The sequence below is a fragment of the Cervus canadensis genome, chromosome 17, assembly GCF_019320065.1.
Source record: "Cervus canadensis isolate Bull #8, Minnesota chromosome 17, ASM1932006v1, whole genome shotgun sequence".
Classification (NCBI taxonomy): Eukaryota; Metazoa; Chordata; class Mammalia; order Artiodactyla; family Cervidae; genus Cervus; species Cervus canadensis.
The window spans coordinates 28,477,261-28,497,636 of NC_057402.1; the positions used below are offsets into that span (position 1 = coordinate 28,477,261).

General features: G+C 36.6%; 1 protein-coding gene across 3 annotated transcripts in view; it reads left to right on the forward strand.

The window, feature by feature from the left end:
• PRKD1 (protein kinase D1) overlaps positions 1-20,376 on the forward strand; it is a 335,787-nt gene that overhangs the window by 255,429 nt on the left and 59,982 nt on the right. For 2 of the 3 annotated variants that reach the window (XM_043434656.1, XM_043434658.1), the window contains exon 5: positions 7,994-8,017. The exons of the other annotated variant lie outside the window; for it this stretch is intronic. In XM_043434656.1, the coding sequence (XP_043290591.1) occupies positions 7,994-8,017 (24 nt within the window). The remainder of the gene's footprint in view (positions 1-7,993; positions 8,018-20,376) is intronic. 3 annotated transcript variants of the gene reach the window in all.

Here is a 20,376-nt window from a genome sequence, read left to right on the forward strand (position 1 = left end):
CATCAACTTTGACAGTAAACTGTATCCATTATTCCAGCCATGATGTAGTCCATTTTTAAGAAAATCCAAAATGTAGACAATTAATGGCTTAATATCTCTGCAAGAGTGTATATCTTTTTGTACATCATCACTTGTGTTAGAAGGAAACAAGAAAAACTCAGTAGATACTTAAGGAGGGTATACTAATATGTTTTTCATTATGTATAAGTAAACTTATTAAGACTAAATCAGTTTTATAAACTTTTAGACAGTTGCAGAAGGGAAGTCAAGATTCAGTCAGTTCAGTCACTCAGTCATGTTCAACTCTTTGCAACCCCATGGACTGCAGCACTCCAGGCTTCCCTGTCCATCACCAACTCCTGGAGCCTACTCAAACTCATGTGCATTGCGTTGGTGATGCCATCCAGCCATCTCATCCTCTGTCGTCCCCTTCTCCTCCTGCCTTCAATCTTTCCTGGCATCAGGGTCTTTTCAGATGAGTCAGCTCTTCGCATCACGTGGCCAAAGTATTGGAGTTTCAGCTTCAACATCAGTCCTTCCAGTGAATATTCAGGACTGATTTCCTTTAGGATGGACTGGTTGGATCTCCTTGCAGTCCAAGGGACTCTCAAGAGTCTTCTCCAACACCCCAGTTCAAAAGCATCAATTCTTTGGCACTCAGCTTTCTTTATAGTCCAACTCTCACATCCGTACATGACCACTGGAAAAACATAGCCTTGGCTAGATGGACCTTTGTTGGCAAAGTAATATCTCTGCTTTTTAATATGCTGTCTAGGTTGGTCATAGCTTTTCTTCCAAGGAGCAAGTGTCTTTGAATTTCATGGCTCAGTCACCATCTGCAGTGAGTTTGGAGCCCCCAAAAATAGTCTCTCACTGTCTCTATTGTTGCCCCATCTATTTGCCATGAAGTGATGGGACCAGATGCCATGATCTTAGTTTTCTGAATGTTGAGTTTTAAGCCAACTTTTTCACTCTCCTCTTTCATTTCATCAAGAGGCTGTTTAGTTCTTCACCTTCTGCCATAAGGGTGGTGTCATTTCATATCTGTCTGAGGTTATTGATATTTCTCCTGGAAATCTTGATTCCAGCTTAAATGATCCAATTAGTTTATTTGTGACTTACACATCATTTTTTTAAAAAATGCAGATGTCTGTGTGGTATTAAGGAAAAGTTAAAGAAAGTCATTTATTTGAAATCATGTTAGGCAAGGCTTAGACTTAGGCAAAAAGTTAATAATTTACTCCAGAAGTTTTGCTCCTAGCTATAAAGAAGCTTGTATCAATCGACTCTCCTATAAGGGGCAATTGTAAAAGCTGAATAAAGTATAACAGAACATAACAAAACAATATTTAAAGGTACCCAAGAACAACCAGGACAGTTAGGATTTGAGGGACCAACGCACCAGACAGCCCCCCAAGCAAAGAAGTACCTGGTTCAGAATGTCAGTAGTGTGGAGTTTGAGAACCCCTGATGTAGAACAAAGCTGGAGAATTCCCAAACATACCACCATAAAGTCATAGTTAAAGCAATGTGGTGTTACACAAGATTAAGTATAAAGACAATGTGGTATTACACAGGAACAGAAAAATATTAATAAACCAATGAAACAGAACAGGAGGAGTCCAGAAACTATGTGCATGTATAGACCAACTGATTTTTGACAATTATACCACTGCTGTGAGAAAAAGATTTTTTTCCAACAAGTATTTCTGTATATGTATGTGGAAAATATGAATCATGACCTTACCTTATACCACATGAAAATAACTTCTAGGCAGATTAGAAGCTTCTAGGAAAGAACAGAAGAATATCTACAATAACTTGAGTCATGAGAAACTTTTAAAAATAGGACTCAAATCACGGATGACAAAGGTAAAAAACTGATAAATTGGGCACCATTAAAAGTAACAAATTGTTTTCAGTGAAATATACCATTAAAAATGTGGAAAAGCAAGTCATAGAATAAAAGAAAACATCTTCAATATATATAATATGTGTATATATATCTTGTAAAAGACTCATATCCAAATGTATGAATAACATCTGTGAAACTTTAAAAGACAGACAACCTTATTTAAGATATAAGCAAAGTGCTTGAACAGCACTTTACAAAAAAAGACAGCTGATAAGTGTTGAACATATATTTTGCATCGTTAGTTATCAAGCAGTCTAAAGTTAAATCTACAATGAAGTATCTCTACACCAGGGCTTCTCTGGTAGCTCAGCTGGTAGAGAATCTATCTGCAATGCAGGAGACACTGGTTTGATTCCTGGATTGGGAAGATCCCGTGGAGGAGGGGTAGGCTGCTCACTCCAGTATTCATGGGCTTCCCTGGTGGCTCAGACGGCAAAGAATCTGTAAAGAATCCGCCTGCAATGTGGGAGGCCTGGGTTCAGTCCCCGGGTTGAGAAGATCCCCTAGAGGAGAGTATAGCAGCCCTCTCCAGTATTCTTGCCTGGAGAATCCCCAGGGACAGAGGAGTCTAGCAATCCAAGGGGTTGCAAAGAGTCAGATGCGACTGACTAAGCACAGTACAGAATACCTATCATTGGGAGAAAACAAATAGTAACAAGTATTGTTACTAATAGTAACAAGTATTGTTACTGATAGTAACAAGTATTGTTGAAATATTGAACAACTGGAACTCACACACACTACTACTGGAGATATAATTTGGTTTAACAACTTTAGCATCCTGGTTGGCAATTATCTTCTAAAGCTGAATGTATACATATCATGTGACTCAGCAGTTTTACTCCTAGGTATATATTTACCAGAAATGTGTATAGACATACATGGAAAGATATAGGCAAGCATTTAGACATTTTTTTTAGACTTCACTTTTTTAAAGCAGCTTTAGGTTCATGGCAAAATCAAAAGGAAGGCATAGAGAGTTCCCGTACACCCCCACATGTTATCATAGGCCCCACACATCCAAAGCTCCTACACATTATCACCATCATTCAACAGAGTGGTACTTTTGCTAATACTGATGAACATACATCGATACATCATACTCACACAAAGTTCATGGTTTGCTTTAGTTCACTCATGGTGTTATACACTCTGTGGATCTGGACAAATGTATAATGACATTTACTCATCATCATGGTATCATACAGAATATTTTCACTGCCTTAAAAGTCCTCTTAGCTCTATCCTTCCCTCATCCCTTCCCCCTAACCCCTACAACTAATGACTTTTTTTTTTTTTTTCACTCTCTCTGGTTTTGGCTTTTTTAGAATGTCATATAGTTGAAATCATACAGTATGTACCCTTTCCAGTTTGGCTTCTTTCACCTAGTAGGACACAGTTAAGTATCCTCTGTGTCTTTTCATGTCTTGACAGCTCATTTAATTTTAATGTGGATTAAGTTATTATTCCATTGTTGTGCTGTCCACAGTTGTCCCGATTTATCCATTCACCTAACAAAGGACATCTTGGTTGCTTCCACATTTTGGCAGTTATGAGTAAGGATACTATAAGCATCGTGTATAGGTTTTTGTGTGAACATAACTTTTCGGCTCTTCTAGGTAAATGTCACAGAGTGTATTTGCTGGATCATATGGTAAGTTTTGTCAGAAACTGCCAGTCTTCTAGGCAGTTGCACCATTGTGCATTCCCACCAGCAGTGAATCAGAATTCCTATTGCCATACGTTTTTGCCAGCATTTGGTGTCATTGTTCTGGATTTTGCATTCTGAGAGGTGTGTTGTAGTGGTTTCTCATTGTTTTAACTGGCATTTTCTTGATGGCATATTATAATATGAAACTTCATTTCATATGCTTACTTGCCATCTGTATATCTTCTCTGGTGAGTGTTTATTAAGGTGTTAGGCCCATTTTTAAATTGGGTTGTTTGTTTTCTTATTGTAGAATTTTAAGAGTCCTTTGTATATTTTGGAAAACAGTCTTTGTTAGATGTGTTTTTTGCTAATATTTTGCAAATGTTTTATCCTAGTCTGTGACTTATCTTTTTTTTTTTTTTAATTTTTTATTGGTTGGAGGCTAATTACTTCACAACATTTCAGTGGGTTTTGTCATACATTGATATGAATCAGCCATAGATTTACACGTATTCCCCATCCCGATCCCCCCTCCCACCTCCCTCTCCACCCGATTCCTCTGGGTCTTCCCAGTGCACCAGGCCCGAGCACTTGTCTCATGCATCCCACCTGGGCTGGTGATCTGTTTCACCATAGATAGTATACATGCTGTTCTTTTGAAATATCCCACCCTCACATTCTCCCACATAGTTCAATAGTCTGTTCTGTATTTCTGTGTCTCTTTTTCTGTTTTGCATATAGGGTTATCGTTACCATCTTTCTAAATTCCATATATATGCGTTAGTATGCTGTAATGTTCTTTATCTTTCTGGCTTACTTCACTCTGTATAAGGGGCTCCAGTTTCATCCATCTCATTAGGACTGGTTCAAATGAATTCTTTTTAACGGCTGAGTAATATTCCATGGTGTATATGTACCACAGCTTCCTTATCCATGTGACTTATCTTTTGATTCTCTTGACATTGTCTTCTGCAGAGCAGAAGTTTTTCATTTTAGTGAAATCGGGCTTATCTTTCATGGATTGTCTCTTTGGTTATGTATTTTAAAAGGCATCACCATATCCAAGGTCACCTAGGTTTTCTTTTATGCTTTCTTCTGTGATTTTTATAGTGTTGTGTTTTACATTTAGGTCTATGATTCATGTAGAATTAAAATAACTAAAATTAATTCACTTCTCACATCCAAGTACTAACCAGACCCAACCCTGCTTAGCTTGCAAGATCAGACAAGGCCGGACACAGTCCGGGTGGTATGGGCATAGACAAATTAATGCACTTCTTAATTTAAGTTAATTAATTTAATTCATGTAATGTTTGCATCTAAATTCGTTTGTTTATATGTGAGTCACCAGTACCATTTATTGAAGAGACCATCTTTTATCCATTTCATTGCCTTTGATCCTTTGTCAAAGGTGAATTGACTGTATGTATGGGGACCTGTTCATGGACTCACTATTCTGATTCATTGATCTACTTGTCATTCTTACACTGCACTGTTTTGATTATTATAACTTTATAGTAACTCTTGAAGTTGAATAGTATCTGTCCTTTAACTTTATTCTTCTCTTCAGTACGGCATTAGCTATACTGTGTCTTTTGCCTCTCCATATAAGATGTAGAATCACTTTCTTAATATTCATAAAATAATTAGCTGCAGTTTTGATTGGGATTGCATTGACTTTATTGGTGAAGTTGAGAATTACTGAAAAATTGAGAGTATTGAGTCTTCCTAAATGTGAATGTGGGATATCTCTATTAATTTAGCTCTTTGATGTCACTCATCAAAGTTTTGTATTTTTCCTCTTATAAATCTTATTCATATTTTTTACATGGATACCTAACTATTTCATCTTGTGGGGCAGGGGAGTGGTGTCATTGTGAATCCTATTGTTACAAGTGTGTTTTTTAGCATTTTCATTGATGATAGCTAAAAGCTAGAAACACATAAATAATGATAAAGTCATACAGTGGAATAGTAGTATATAGCAATACAGCAATAAAATTGAGGAACTTTTCATTCCTTCAACAACATAAATGAGTCTCAAAAAATAATATTTAGGGGAAAAAACGGACACAAAGTTTATATGCTTATGAATCAATAAGCTAAGAGGGAGCAGGAGAGAACCATTCTGGATGCTGGAAATATTCTATATCTTGATCTGGGTAGTGGTCTGTGCTTTTATGTTCATCAAGAAGTACACCTAGAATTTTCTGTACTTTATGCCATAAAAATTATACCTCAGTAAAGATATTTTAAAATGACAATAGTAAGTGCATATCCTAATACAAGTTACAAAGTCATTAAGATTCTTCATCCCAAATCATGTGACAAAAGAACGAAATATTATATCAGAATAATTAATAATTAAATTTATTAATTTAATAAATTAGTTTAATAAATTACTCCAGTCAGTCAATTTAAAGTTATGGAAATTGCATTATTCAGTAACAGAAAACAGAAATTCTCTGAGTGCTAAATGAAAGTAATATGCCATAACATCCTAATATATATAGTATTCATTTACATGTAAACATTTTCTACAGTAGCCTTCACCACAGATATAAAACTGTTATTCATTTGATCTTCCTTCAAGGTGGAAACAAAAATAAAAACAAAGCTCTAGTAGACTATTCCAACCACCTCCTGAAAGAACAGGTGGTTCTCTTTTTCTTGGTGACCTATGGACATTTCTGGTGATTCTAATTCGATAGCAAGGGAAAAATACAGAGGTGTGTGATTCCCATAATGTTTTCTTTAAGATAATGATGCTATAAAATATTATCCAAAAACTCATTCTCCTAGTCAGATGAGATTAGGAAATGCTTCTTTGTCCATCCAAGTGCTGGACATCACAGTATTCGTTGAGCATAGTTATGGTTCGCAGAAGTCTTACAATAATGAATTCAGTGCTCCTAAACTGACTCAAATATGGAATCCCCTTTTCTCACAAAACCCGGAAATACCTAATGGGAAAAAATAGTCTTTTAGAAATGGTAACTTAAAGGAATAAGTCAATGCATGTTGCCTAGGCCATCTTCAAGTATCGAGCACTGAACCCAGCACCAAGCTAGACTTGAATTCTGATGATAGCCCAGAATAAAGACATTCAGAGCTACACTGGAAGAAAATCCTGTGCTTTGGATATGAGATATGTTGATGACAAGGATCATATCTTATTTTAGAAATTGAGGAAATTTGATTGACTTCTCCCAAAGAGAAAGTTTTGCCTCTGTTTGAAAATGTTCCATAAAAGTACATTGAAACAGAATTATATAATTTCTCCTCCAAAATCATGTTTGGATCTGGCCAAATGAGCCATTGTTGTCCCTGAGTTCTGCTCATGCTTTGTTAATCCAGTAATCTAGCACAGGTATTGCTGAGTAACAGTTAATCTTAGCAGAACCTCAGTGTAATGTACATCACTTTCCAAAGTCTCTGACAAAATGGTTTAGCAGTAGATTGCAACATAGGATACTTAGGGATTGAGAGAAAAGATACTGGGATTTTTCTCAAAGTGTAATGGTTTATTCAGTACTGATTTCAAAACACAGTCATGCATTTTTTTGTTTAAGAGAGTCAACTATTTTTAGTTTAGATTTGATTTCTAGTTATCAAATAGAGGTGACCCTCAAAGCTTGAGGAAACAGAGATGAAAAAAGCATATTCAGCATAAATTACCAGATACTTGTTTACTTAACCAAAATGTTTTTTTCATTGATATTCCTCCTCTTAAAAAATTTTTAATAACCTTTCAACTTTTGAATTATACTTCAAACTGGAATGAAATCAGACAGGAAAGCAATGCTATGCATCAAAGACTCTAAAATGAGCAAAGAATACACCACAGACATATTTCTCTCATTAAAACTCTAAGCCTATATTGGACTTTAAACGTTTATACAGTACTGACTGATACTGATTATTCATCAGCTTATTCCTGTCTGAAGGCAGATAACAACTATCTCACGTTTGATTACTTTGATGACCTTTTCCTTTCTTTTCCCATTGAGAGGCTGAATTATTGTGAAGAAAAATCTCATCTTTCACTTAAAGGTCAAAATGCTTCGTTCTGTCTCTGATTTATTTTCAACAAGGTGAATGAACTGTCTCTCATCACTGACACTGATAAGTAGATATTTTTTCCCCCTCTACCAGCTCAAAACTATAAACTCTGTTTTTGCAATCTTAACTTAAAGTCTCTAGTCCTATTTAAATATTAAAAAGTAATTTCTAACCCAGATGTTTCTGTTCTACAAAGACTGATTAGTATCACATTTTGCTTTTTGTTGAAAACAGATCTGTTATTTGCTAATAATATTGTTGAGCAACCTGCATCGCTTTATTCTAATAACATGGTTCTCTTATTTTTTCCTTCCTTTATTCTGCACCGTTGTCTGCTTTTTGCTCTTTACAACTTCATGTTTCAGTCTCCTGTGAGTCCTGGCTTTGAGGTAGGTACTATCTCTACTTAGAAATGTGCTTCGCTATCTTTTTGTAAACCAGCATTATAATATTAAATTAACATCAGACAGTTATCTGTTTTGATTCTGTGAGAATACTCAGGTCAGAGTTTTAGCTCAGAATCCAACCTGTTAAACTGCAGAAAACCCACGGGTGGTGGTGGTGGTGGTTTTCTTTTCCTGATGTTATTGTTCAAGTTTTCACAGCCTTCGGTAAGACAAAGAGCAATGCATGCTTTAGACTAATAGATGGTTCGTTAGATTAAATTTTGCCCTTAGATTCCTTGATTCCATAATATTTGTGTCTTTTCTACGAGACTGAGCAGACCAGTTGAGGAGAGTATAGAACACAGAAGAGAACAGAACCCTGCTGGCACATTTACTGAAATGCACACGTGTTAGAACTGTATGCTGGTGCTGGTACCACAGAACCATGCTAAGTCAGGTCATTATCCTGATATCCACCAGTTTTGGTTGGCACAGTAAGGCGCAGAGCAGCCGCTGTCTGAAAATGACTATAACTTTTCAAAAAAGGAGCTTTTTCTTAATGTATCATCACAGTCAATTTATAGTCTAATCACAGTCTATTTAGAAAGGATGGTATGCAACTGTATGCATTAAGGTCTCAATCCAAGAAGAAATTATATATGGAAAAGAAGCTCATTTCTTTCATAAAGATTTTAAGAAATACCCCCTCAGAAATTGACTTTTATCCATCTTAGGCAATTAATGACCTAAACATTGGGGAGAAGTCAAGTGTTAAAGCAGGATATACAATAAGTGCTGTTATTGTGATAACTTGTTTTGATCAGTTGACTTGTTAATGTTTCATTTTTCTTTTCTGTACTTCTGGTGAATTGAGGGTTGACATATTATTATTTTCCTTCACGAGACTATACATGTCAAATACCCTTATCAGTGTCCATTCTAAAATGGTCTTGTTAAGGTAACTCTAACAAAGGATGCTAATGAAAACACAACCAGAACATGTTCTGGGTTAAATAAAATTGAAAAGTCAAGATAGCTTGATTCATAAGATGTAAAATGAAGAGATCTGCTTCAATAATAGTAAATTCCCATGTTTGAAAAATCAACCTAGTTCAAAATGTGCCCTACTTAGAAAAGTCCAGAGTAAATGCTAGGTCAGTGATATTCTTATAAATTTAAATTTTGTAATTTTCAGTGCCTTCCAGACATAATTTTAAATGTGGAGTAGTATCTTTCCCTTCATATTATCGTTTTGGAATAAAGCCAAACAAGGATAGGAAACATTTTCCCCTTCACCCTCCTGCACTGAACTCAGAGCAGATTGTATAAAAGAGGACTGAAGAGTAGCTGGCTTTTCTATGCAAGTTGTACAGTTTACAGGCAGCTAGGCCTTCATGGATTAGCTCCTGAGGGAAACAAAATGCAAACAAAAGGTTTCTGTAGAAGCTCCTGGTATTACATTGCAATAGCATATTAATTAATCTATCGATTAGATTGGTTCCTTTTTAAAAAACAACACTGAAATAGGTGTCCTTGTCTGTATTTTTTGCACATTTGTAAACTTACTAGAGGTTTAATTTTAGGTTTATCAGTAAGTATTTATTGAATGACTCCAGTAGGTTATATCCTTAAAAGCCAAGTAGACTAAACAATATATGCATTTTGTGGCCAACTAGTTCTTCAAAAGGTTGTAAAAGTTTAAATTTATAACTTCACTGACTATAGTGTATGAGAGTCTGTTTCCTCATACTCTTCCCAACAGTCAATTTTATCAGTATTTTTAAGTTATCCAATTATCCGCTAATTGGATAGGTAAAATAATTTCTATTAATAAATATCATTTCTTTACTAGAGAAGAGAAACAGCTTTTCATTTATTGGCCATTTGTATTTTACCTGTGGTGAATTCCCTGTCTCTTTCTCTATTGAGTTGCTTGTTGGTGGTTGTTTAGAATATGTACTATTCTGTCTGTTAATCTATGATGGAAGTATATCTTCAATTTTACATGTGTTTTTGATGGTTTTTTCCCATACTGATATTTTAAAACAGAGAAAACATATTTTCACTCCTTATCTTACTATAAGTGGAATACTACTGAAAATAAATCATTGTAGGCAGATTAAATATTATATTCTTTTCAAATCATTCAAAAGAATAGTTTTTTCTTTACATGAGTGAGCTGAAGTCAAGTTAGAAAATGGAACAGAATTTAAAACACTGGTGTTCTTTGTAATGGAAATACAAAGGACAGGATACAGTCATGGCATGATTTTTTTTTTTTAAGTTAGGTAGGCCTTATGGAATTTTTTAAAAATTTAAGAACTTTGCTGAAGTTATTTTAAATGTTTTAAAATGTCTTTAAGGAAGCATTTGCTATTACAGCTTTGAAGTTAAAAGTCTCTAGAATTGTATATGTGTGTGTGAAATTAAATGCTTCTAGACAAGTCTTTTGGTAATTCTTAGCATTCACACTGCCTTACAGATATTATTAGAATATAAATTGCTTATTTAGAAAGCTTTTCCTATGTTTGACTGTTTACACTTCACATCCTTTAGGGTTTTTTTTTTTACAGAATTTGGAAAATATTCAGTTTAACTTTTTATGAGAGGATACATATTTTCTAAATAATAATTTGCTGTAAACTGCTATTATTTTTTATAAAGTTTACTGAGCCCCATTTAATTAAGACAAGCATTGTACTAAAAGGAACTCTTTACTGCATACTTCCTAGAAACTCTCCCCACAAAATGACTCATTCAGTTACTGTTTCTGTTCATTAATAAATTTTAAAAAACCCAAGCATACCAGTATTACATTATCTACCTGTAATTGGATACGATCCTGATACGCTTTATAAGAGTCAAGATAGATTCCTTTCAAATGAGCAAATAATGGAGGAAAAGTTATTTCTAATCCTGAATGTAACTATGGTGAAATTTCTGGCCAAATATTTTCCAGGATATTTTCCAAAGTAGCAAAAGTCTATCTAGAGGTAGAGACTTTACTTGTTACGCTTGTGTTCTGGAGTTCCAGGAATCCTGGTGATTAATCTGAATGAATAAGTCGTTTTTCCATTTCAATGTGTGCCATGACGTCGATGTAGTACATTAGCCAGATATTTCGAGATTTCTTTTGATGATTGTGTAAACTAGTTCTCCAGTGTATATTTCCAGTGAGGAAAAGACATCCAAGAATTCTTCAAGCAGCCCTTCTCCTGAGAGTCAGAAGAGTATATGTAGTAGTAGGTTTGTCAGGAAGGAGCCCATCAGTAAAATTAAGAGTGTGAGGCCTACTTTGATGTGCTGTTAATCAGCTGTTGCCTGATTTCAATGTGTCTACCTTATCACATGTACATTATCATTTCATACTCTGCACATAGACTTCCAGATGTGTAATTCTAAATGTGAACACAGCTGGAGAGTTCTTCATGAACTCCACTGAGGAAGGGGACATCATATACCACTTGTCCATATTTACCGATTGATCTTTTAAACGAATGAATCTTTAGTGAAGACTCATGCACTCATATCGCAAAGATACCTTGGCCTCTATAACACTCCTCCACAAGCCATGCCTTAAGACACAAAGCATTGTTCTCTGCTTTAAGATGCAAAACAGCCCCACACCCGCCCTGTTACCAGTGACAAGCATTTGCTCAGTGGCTGTCTGTACCCATCTGGTGTCACATCCAACTTGCCATATTCATCAGTTGTGACCACAGTGCTCCAAGCTGAGTACTATGAAAAAAGGTTGCTCATTTTTACTTGTCATAAATGTTCTGACCCAGGAAAAAAATAAAGGATTGTATAGAAGAAATAATAAGGAGGAGTGAAGAGAGTGGAAGATTGGAATTGGTACTATAAATTAAACTTCTGGAAACTTTAGAAATAATTCAGTTTCTAAAATGTTTCATCAGTGTGTTCGCAAATATTTAGGTACATCATTTCACTTGGTCCACAAGACCTGGTTCTAACCATTAGATTGGTTCTGTCTGGTGAGGTGAATTCATCACTCCCTTCTCAAGAAGAGTAGTAAGAGTATTGCAATTTTTGTAATAAATATAGTGAGATGCAAGATGAAACAGAGTCCAGAAGTTATGAACAAATGGACTTTCCCCCAAATAGCCCAGTTTTTAGAAGTGTTTGTTTCTCTGTAGCTGTGTACACTGACATAATTTCACTGAGTTAATTCTTTCCTATACTTGAAAAAGTCAGCTTCTTTCTTTTTTTTTTTTTTTTTTTCTTCCTTGGTAGGTAAAGAAAAAAGTCTCATACTTTTCTTTCTCTGTTTTAAGTTGCATTAAAATCTACTCTTTGATTCTTGCAAAAGCACATGTGCACATATACACACATGCTATCATCATTGATTGTTATAGGCTAAGATTCTATAAAATATTGTAGAGTTACCCTTGTGGGCCATTTTTTAATGGAGAGGCAACTTTGCAGCTTTGCACTGTGTTTATGTCATGCTTTTTCCAGCTTCTCCTTGGTGTGTCCAAGGCAGTAATCAATAGGAAAGCATCTTTCCAGATTGTTTCATTCAGCTTTCCCATGAACTCATAAACTGAGGCCAGGCCCCCTGTCAATTCAGTCAGGGTCAAATACCCTTCTCTAGGGGATCTTTTTGACCCAGGGATTGAACCCAAGTCTCCTGTACTTCCCTGCTGGCTCAGACGATAAAAGCATCTGCTCGCAGTGCAATGCGGGAGACCTGGGTTCCATCCCTGGGTGGGGAAGATCCTCTGGAGAAGAAAATGGCAACCCACTCCAATATTCTTGCCTGGAAAATTCCATGGATGGAGGAGCCTCGTAGGCTACAGTCCATGGGGTCACAAAGAACTGGACACAACTGAGAGACTTCACTTTCACTTTCTCCTGCATTGCAGGCAGATTCTTTACATTCTGAGCCACCACAGAAGCCCACTATGAGAATATGTATCCCTAAAATCTCTATTCTTGAATTTTCCACATGATCTGCTTACCTTCCAGTTGACATCCTATATGTAGATGAAATCTGACAAAGCCCTCCACTTGTTGACATGAAAAGTTATTTTCTTCCTCAGTGGAAATGCTCCATTTTTATTTTATGAATATATGTATAGCAGGTGACATTAAGGTTACACTGCCCTCAAGTGTATCTTTATGGAGAGGTGGTCTTATGTTCCCCCTTTCCTCCAAGAGCCCACAGATTTACAGGCTGTAAGTAACTGACATTTTGGAAGAACAGTGCATGCAATTTGTAACAACTCTCCAACAGGTCTAGTGCTTTCCCTGGAAAGGGTGGATTGCTTAAGAAAATAGTTAGATTCCTTTATCCTTCATTTCTGTTTACTTAAAAAGAGTGAGGCAATATGAAAGTTAATGTAACTTCCAGGACTGCTTTAGCACTCAGCAAATCCAGATCACCTTGTATTTTTAAGAGATTATATATTTTATTAGTGTGAAAGCTTTCACAAATTGCTTCAAACATTAAAAGTGGATTCTCTACTGTGAAACAGCATCCATCACCTCTGAGCAGGAGGTACACTTTTTTCCTGCCCTGTAGCAGTCCTTTCCACTGTTTTGAAAAGGTGTTGATTAGATTTTATTTATGCTATATATGTAGGGTATCCAACTGAGTAGCCAAACTCATTTATCTGCACGCTTGGCAGGTAGTTCCAGGCCTATAGAGTCAAAATTGTAACAGAATAGCACCAGACAATTTAAAATTCACCAAACACCGTACCCTCCACTCAGGGAATTACAGGGCATGGCACCTGAGTGTTCATATGTGAACTCCATCTCACAGGGGTGTTGAGACTTGCCTGTTTCCCAGGACCTGCTCTGGAAAATCCCAGATTCCCCATTTTTGAGATGAAATACTCATCTAAGTGTTGTGGAACGACGTCAATCGTTTCTTTTCCCTTCATAAAAGAGCCTCAGACTAAGCATTCACTGTCCTGTTCCCCTAGTAATGATGATGGGTGAGGCTAGATAATCATTTCCAAGTGGGATAAACAGGCTTCAGAGTATATTAAAGAAATCTCTAGTCAGTCCAAAGACTGGGAGGACTGAATTGTCCTAAAGAGAATTTTGGCCGCTAATAATAGTTAACATAGCCATTGCATGGCAAGACTCACTTCAGAGTCTACTCCCAGTATCTCTTCCTCGGGAAACTCCTTTTCTGAATGACCCCTTCATCTTCACCATAGAAGTGGTTTATTTTTTCTTTGAACCTGGATGCATATGGGCACTTATTCTGTGTGGCAGTTTTCCAGAAGTTGATGATACAGTGATGAACAAAATTGTCACGTTCCCATTCTTATGGAACTTATATTCTACTGAAGGGAGATAGTTTTGTTTACCTAATAAACAGGTAAGTAAGACAAGTTGTAGGCTGCAGTAGTTGCCCTGGATGAGAAAGTGTGATGTGCCAGAGAGAAAAAGAGTGTGGAAAGGATGTGGGCAGGAAATGAGGTTGTCTTGAGGCCTTTTGGAGAAGGTGATGTATGACCTGGAATCTGAAGAGTACGGCAGAACCTAAAGAAGGAAAGGGCGCAAGTGAAAAATAACAATTACGTTGTGTCCAGAATTCTGTTGGGTAGCAAGCTTATTGGGCACGGAGACTGTTACTGACTAATCTTTGTCCTGTAGCATCTGACTTGAGCCTTTGGGTAGGATTTGTCCTAGGAAACACTTGTTAAATTAGGTAGATCCATCTTGATAGCAGTAGGGGCAAATTGTTATAAGGCACTATTCTGCCAGGTTCTGTGATAATCAGAAAGGCTAGATCTTAAAACTTTAGTAACAAAAGATTAATGTTCGGTTGGCTTTGTGTCACATAGTTATGCTTGTATCTTTTAAGCATAACAGCAGCTGGGTAGGAAAGTAGGCAGGCAACTGAATGATACTTAACAATAGAAGCTATATATTCTGCTAGTCATAATGTTCTGGAACACATGTTTGACTCTGATGCTATCCTCCGAGCACAGGCAAACTGCTTGAAAGTCTCTTCTGTGGTTTAAGGTTAAATGGTTCACAATATTTTCACAGTGCACTTGACATGTAGAACATACTATTGTTTTGTTATTCTCATTTCTATGAACTCTTCTTTCATGACTTAAATGAAGGGCAGAAAATATTTTCTATTTTTATATTAGTTTAAAATCAGGGGATATGAGAGCTGGGAGAGACTAAGAAAAGAGGAAGCAAGCCTGGAACAAGACTACCCAAGTTCATGGTTCTGCATTTTACAGGCTGTATGATCTTAGGCAGATGATGTAATCTTTCTATGGTTCACTTTGCTTATCTTTAAAAAACCTGGTGATCATGAGATTGAAATGAGTTGATGAATTTACATAAAGTGCCGTGAAAAGAATCTAAAAGTTATAGAAAGTGTTTTATGTCTTTATCTAATCCAGAGGTCTCAAACTCCTCCCCATGACCAGATTTATTCCCCAATTCCGTTGACTGACGGTTTCAGAATTTTTTTCAGAGTAATAACAAAGTTTTTTTCAGGTTTTTTTCCCATAATCTCCAACATTCTCTGTTGCATTCCTGACACCCATTAATATTAACAGCCTACAGATGCATATTTGAGCTTTCCACCTGTCCTCTTTTTAGAGCAGAAGGGTTATGATAGATATTGTATACATGTTGTATATGCTGAGTAGGGGTGAGGAGCAGGCAGATAAGTACAGAGAACAGTTCCAGTGAGAAGCATTGCTTAGTCAATTGTACTCTCTCAAAATTGAAATTCTGGAGAGCAAGTGTGTCAGTGTTACAGTGCATGTAATACTAATTTTTTTTTAAATGCTTGTATTAACAGTCTATATTTTGAACATCTCTATTGAAATTTCTCATCCATTATTTGCATACATTTATTTCTTGAAAACACTCAGTATTGTTCAAGCATTGCTTATTACTTACCATGTACCAGGTTCTTCTTTCTACTAACAGAAGGCAAATGTGGTTAAGACACTGTCCTTCCCTTAGGAGCTTATTATGTAGTGAAAAGTGCAAATGTAAAAGTGTTACTCACTCACTCAGTTGTGTCCAACTCTTGGCAACCCCATGGACTGTAGCCCACCAGGCTCCTCTGTCCATGGAATTCTCCAGGCAAGAATACTGGAGTGGGTAGTCGTTCCCTTCTCCAAGGGATCTTCCTGACCCTGTAGTTGAACCTGGGTCTTCTGCATTGCAGGTAGATTTATTACCGTCCGAGCCACCAGGGAAGCCCCATTGTGTTAATGATTAAGACCAAAAGGAGTCCTGAAAATGATGAATCCAGAAAGAGACATCAGAGTGTACACAAAAGTATTAACTTTTCCATTTCTCTTTAACTCAGTAGGAATTCATGTCACTCCAAATTCAGTCACCATTATGGGTCTATGAAGTAGGTTTTAGTTAATGAAACTTAAATATTTTAATACTGGATAAAGTTTCATTTGAATGCTGTTTTTTATAAAGTGACTTTTATCTCTCAGGAAATCTTATTTTTAATTTTTACATAAATGACAAGAAACCACAAGTAAAGGCAGTTTTTCCCTTCTGTTTTTTAGATTTACTAATAAAGAGAATTCATTTTGAACTGTGAAGTGGAATATACCTTGTTGGGAAATTGTTTCAGAGTCCTGTTGAATGTTTAAAGATGTGCTGGCAGTTGGAGTTTCCATAATGTAATCTAAGCAGTCATTTCCTGGGAGGGTTCCAAACTTGCTGAGTCATTATTTAATATACCAGGTTAAAAAACAGATTCAGTGTCTAGAAAAGCAAGATGCATTGTCTCTATAAGTAGGTATTCAGGGCATACAGTTTTTAACTTTGGCAGTCATTTCACATGAAACACTGTTAACATTTGGATGTTACAGACACTTCAGGAAACCACAGTCTTTAAAAACATTTTAATCTCTAGAATCTTTAATGTCTAATCTTGGCTTTAAAATTCAGCTTTCATCATTTTTCTGTTTTCATATTTTCTCCCGTGCTGCAGTGAAGAACAGCCCCACCAGCTCTGCCATCCCTGGAGCAGAAGTTACCCACCTTCCCCAGAGCTGCTGGGGGCAACTGGCCCATTGCCTTTTCCTTCTCTCACACCTGCTCTCAATGAACAAGTATCGTCCGTACAGTCTTTAGCCTCCTGTCAGCTTCTTGTTCTGTCTCTGTGGATCTGTGCTGTCTAGCAGCCCACCTTGTCTGGAGAGTGCCCCCCTGACCAAGTCTTCCCAGCTGTTTGGACCTTTGGGTGCTTTCTTTGGGCTGGTGAGAGCTCTTATGTATCCTGAGGTAGTTCTGAGTTTATCGGCCATTTTGGTCTTCAGATACATGAGGCCTTTTTTGTGCTTATGATCCCATAAACCTGTCTGTGTAAACCAGAATCACCAGGAGCCCTTGTCTGGTGAGGAAAGTTGGGAATAGGTCAGAACAGGTAGCCCGAGTGTCTCTCATGTGACCTGATTCTGAAACAGCTGGCCAGCTGTGGGTTCATGACCCTGTCCTCAGCTCCTAGTGACCCTGATCAGCCATAGGTCATGAGATCTCTGGTTCATTCCTGGAGTTGGGCCTGTGGTTGATATATGGACTGCCTTGCTCCCAAGCAAATCTCTAGAAGGTTAGAACCCAGAGTTGACTAAATCTCCGCTTGAAACCAGGTCAGAACCCTGGCTTACGAGGGGCAGTGAGGAGGGCCAGAGTGAATACACCAGGCAGGTAGTGAAGGGCAACCATAAACCTCTCAGGAGTTCCTTCACAGGTGGTGTTGTGAGCCATCCCCTTCTGAAATCTACATTTTCTTCAAGTTACTTTGAGGTTGTTTCTGTCTGTTTTGTGGTCCTTTCCCCCTTCATTTGTTATTTAAAAAATAAAGCAGTTTATATACACATCAGCAAGCAAAAAAAAAAAAAAAAAAATTTCTCCCATTCATGACTGTGATCCTTCTTACAATGAAAATAAGAGAGATCTTTATACTCTTCATCATCTGTAATTTGCCAAATCAGATCACTGACATCAGTCCATACCAACACCATGTCATACAGTGATGTCAGCTCTCAAAAAAGTTTCACACCTACAATTGGATCCAAACTCCTCCACTCAGGGAAAGAACAGTACATAAGACCAATGGCTAATGTAAAAATGTAAATTTTTAGAAGCACAGCCTCTTGCATGTGCTTACCATAATTATAGAGAAGAGAATGTTATATCTGTTCAGAGTTTTTAGCCAGTCATTGCTCTACACATAATAATGAAGCAGAATGAAACAAAATGTTGCTGTTTGCTGCTCCCTTTCCAAAATATTTCAACTTTCCTCTCTATTCCCAGGGGGAAAAAAAACACAACATTCATTCTGCAGATTGCCCAGGTTCACCAAATACACAGTGCCAGACTGGAACAGCAAGTAACGCTGGAGATTAATTTAAACACCATTTAGTTAAACTAGTAAACCTAGTAAAAACTTCACTAGTATTGGTAGGTAAGCGAGAATTTTCTCTACCATAATTAAAGATCTAATTTAAAAATGTAAGTAATGTACTTATAATGATTAAGTATACAAATATACTTCCTTGGTGGCTCAGACAGTAAAGAATCTGCCTGTAATGCAGGAGTCACCGGTTCGATCCCTGGGTCGGGAAGATCCCCAGAAGGGAGTGTCTACTGACTCCCGTATTCTTGCCTGGAGAATTCCATGGATGGAGGAGCCTGGTGGGCTACAGTCCATGGGGTTACAAAGAGTCAGACACTGTTGACAACTAACACTTTCACTTCCCTTAATACAAATATACAAGTACATAAAACATATTAAAATGAAGTAAGTTAATGAAGAAATACAATGATACCATATCTCTTCACTTTGTATAATAATGCATAACATCCATGTACTGTGCTTAGTCGCTCCGTCGTGTCTGACTTGTTGTGACTGCATGGACTGTAGCCCGCCAGGCTCCTCTGTCCATGGGCTTCTCCAGGTAAGAATACTGGAGTGGGTTGCCATGCCCTCCTCCAGGAGATCTTCCCAACCCAGGAATCAAACCCAGGGCTTCTGCATTGCAGTCAGATTCTTCCATAAAAACTAGTTATTTAAGTCAGCATTACCCTTTGAATTGTAAGTCTGCTTTCCTATTGAAATTTCCTTAAAGTCCAAGCTAGTTTAATTTAGATCAATAAGATTTTTTAAACCATCCTCTATTTCTTTTAAAATTACTAACTTCTGAATTTTTGCCTACTCTGTAGCTTGATGCATCAAACAAAAAATGATAATATGGATTTTTGGTGTATATACCTTCAAATGAGATTTCACATAAAAATGGAAATTACAGCTAGTAACTTTCTTAAAATGGTAACTATGAATTATTAATCAAAATGTATCACTGATTCTGAAAATCCTAGAAGCATTTTATTTGCTTTTATAATATTAGAAGGGATGATTGGCAGGATTCCAGAAATGATGTTTGTTAAACATTTATGTAACCAATGATATATACATAAATATTATAAATGTAAATTTATATTACAGGTCAGTGGCCTTATTTCATAGGATCTTATTTTTATGTTTGTTTTACAATGTCTTATATATCAGTAAGGCTTTTTTTTCCACACTTTGAAGAATAGATAAATATTTCAATAAGCATTTACAAAGTCATCATATAGTAACCCAGTCTTCTTTTTTTGTCTTAGCTCTTAATTTTGCTGCATAACAGGGAAAAGCAGGTATAAATGTATACATGTAAACTCTCAGAAACATAGAATACAGTTCTGCAGACAGAACATCCCTTTACCAAAGTGTTTGTTACGTAGTAAAATTAACAACTCAGTCTCCTTCCAGTAGTACATCAATTCCCGCATGCATGCACCCCATCTCATGATTTTAAAACTTCACTTTTTCATTTAGAAATATGGGCTGCATTGAAAATGACTGATTATATTTGGAACTGTAAGAAAAGGGAATCATGAGAATGTCTGGTTGTGTTGCTAGTTGATTTTAAGATGCCATACATAAATGACAAGAGGACCCTTTGATACTGTTGTTAAAAATCTTAAATTGCTATCATATCTTCAATGCTATTAGTCTTCCTTTTTTTAATTTTTTTAGTCTTCATTTTGACATTATAAATCTGCAGTTTATTGTTATTCAGTGCCAAGGGCACATGTGGCTGTGTGAATCTCATCTTTGCCTGAATGTGTAGTACAGACTTGGCCACAAAATAATAGCCAGTTTCTTTTCCCTAAAATCATGTAACATTTTAAAATTTCTAATGTAATCCTGACTTGGAGGTAATAAATGAAAACTCTTCTCAGGAATAATTCTGGTTCTTATAGTTTATGGTAGTGTTTATGTGAATGTTACCATGTTGGGTGAGAAGAAAACATTCAGCTTTATCTGGTTGCCT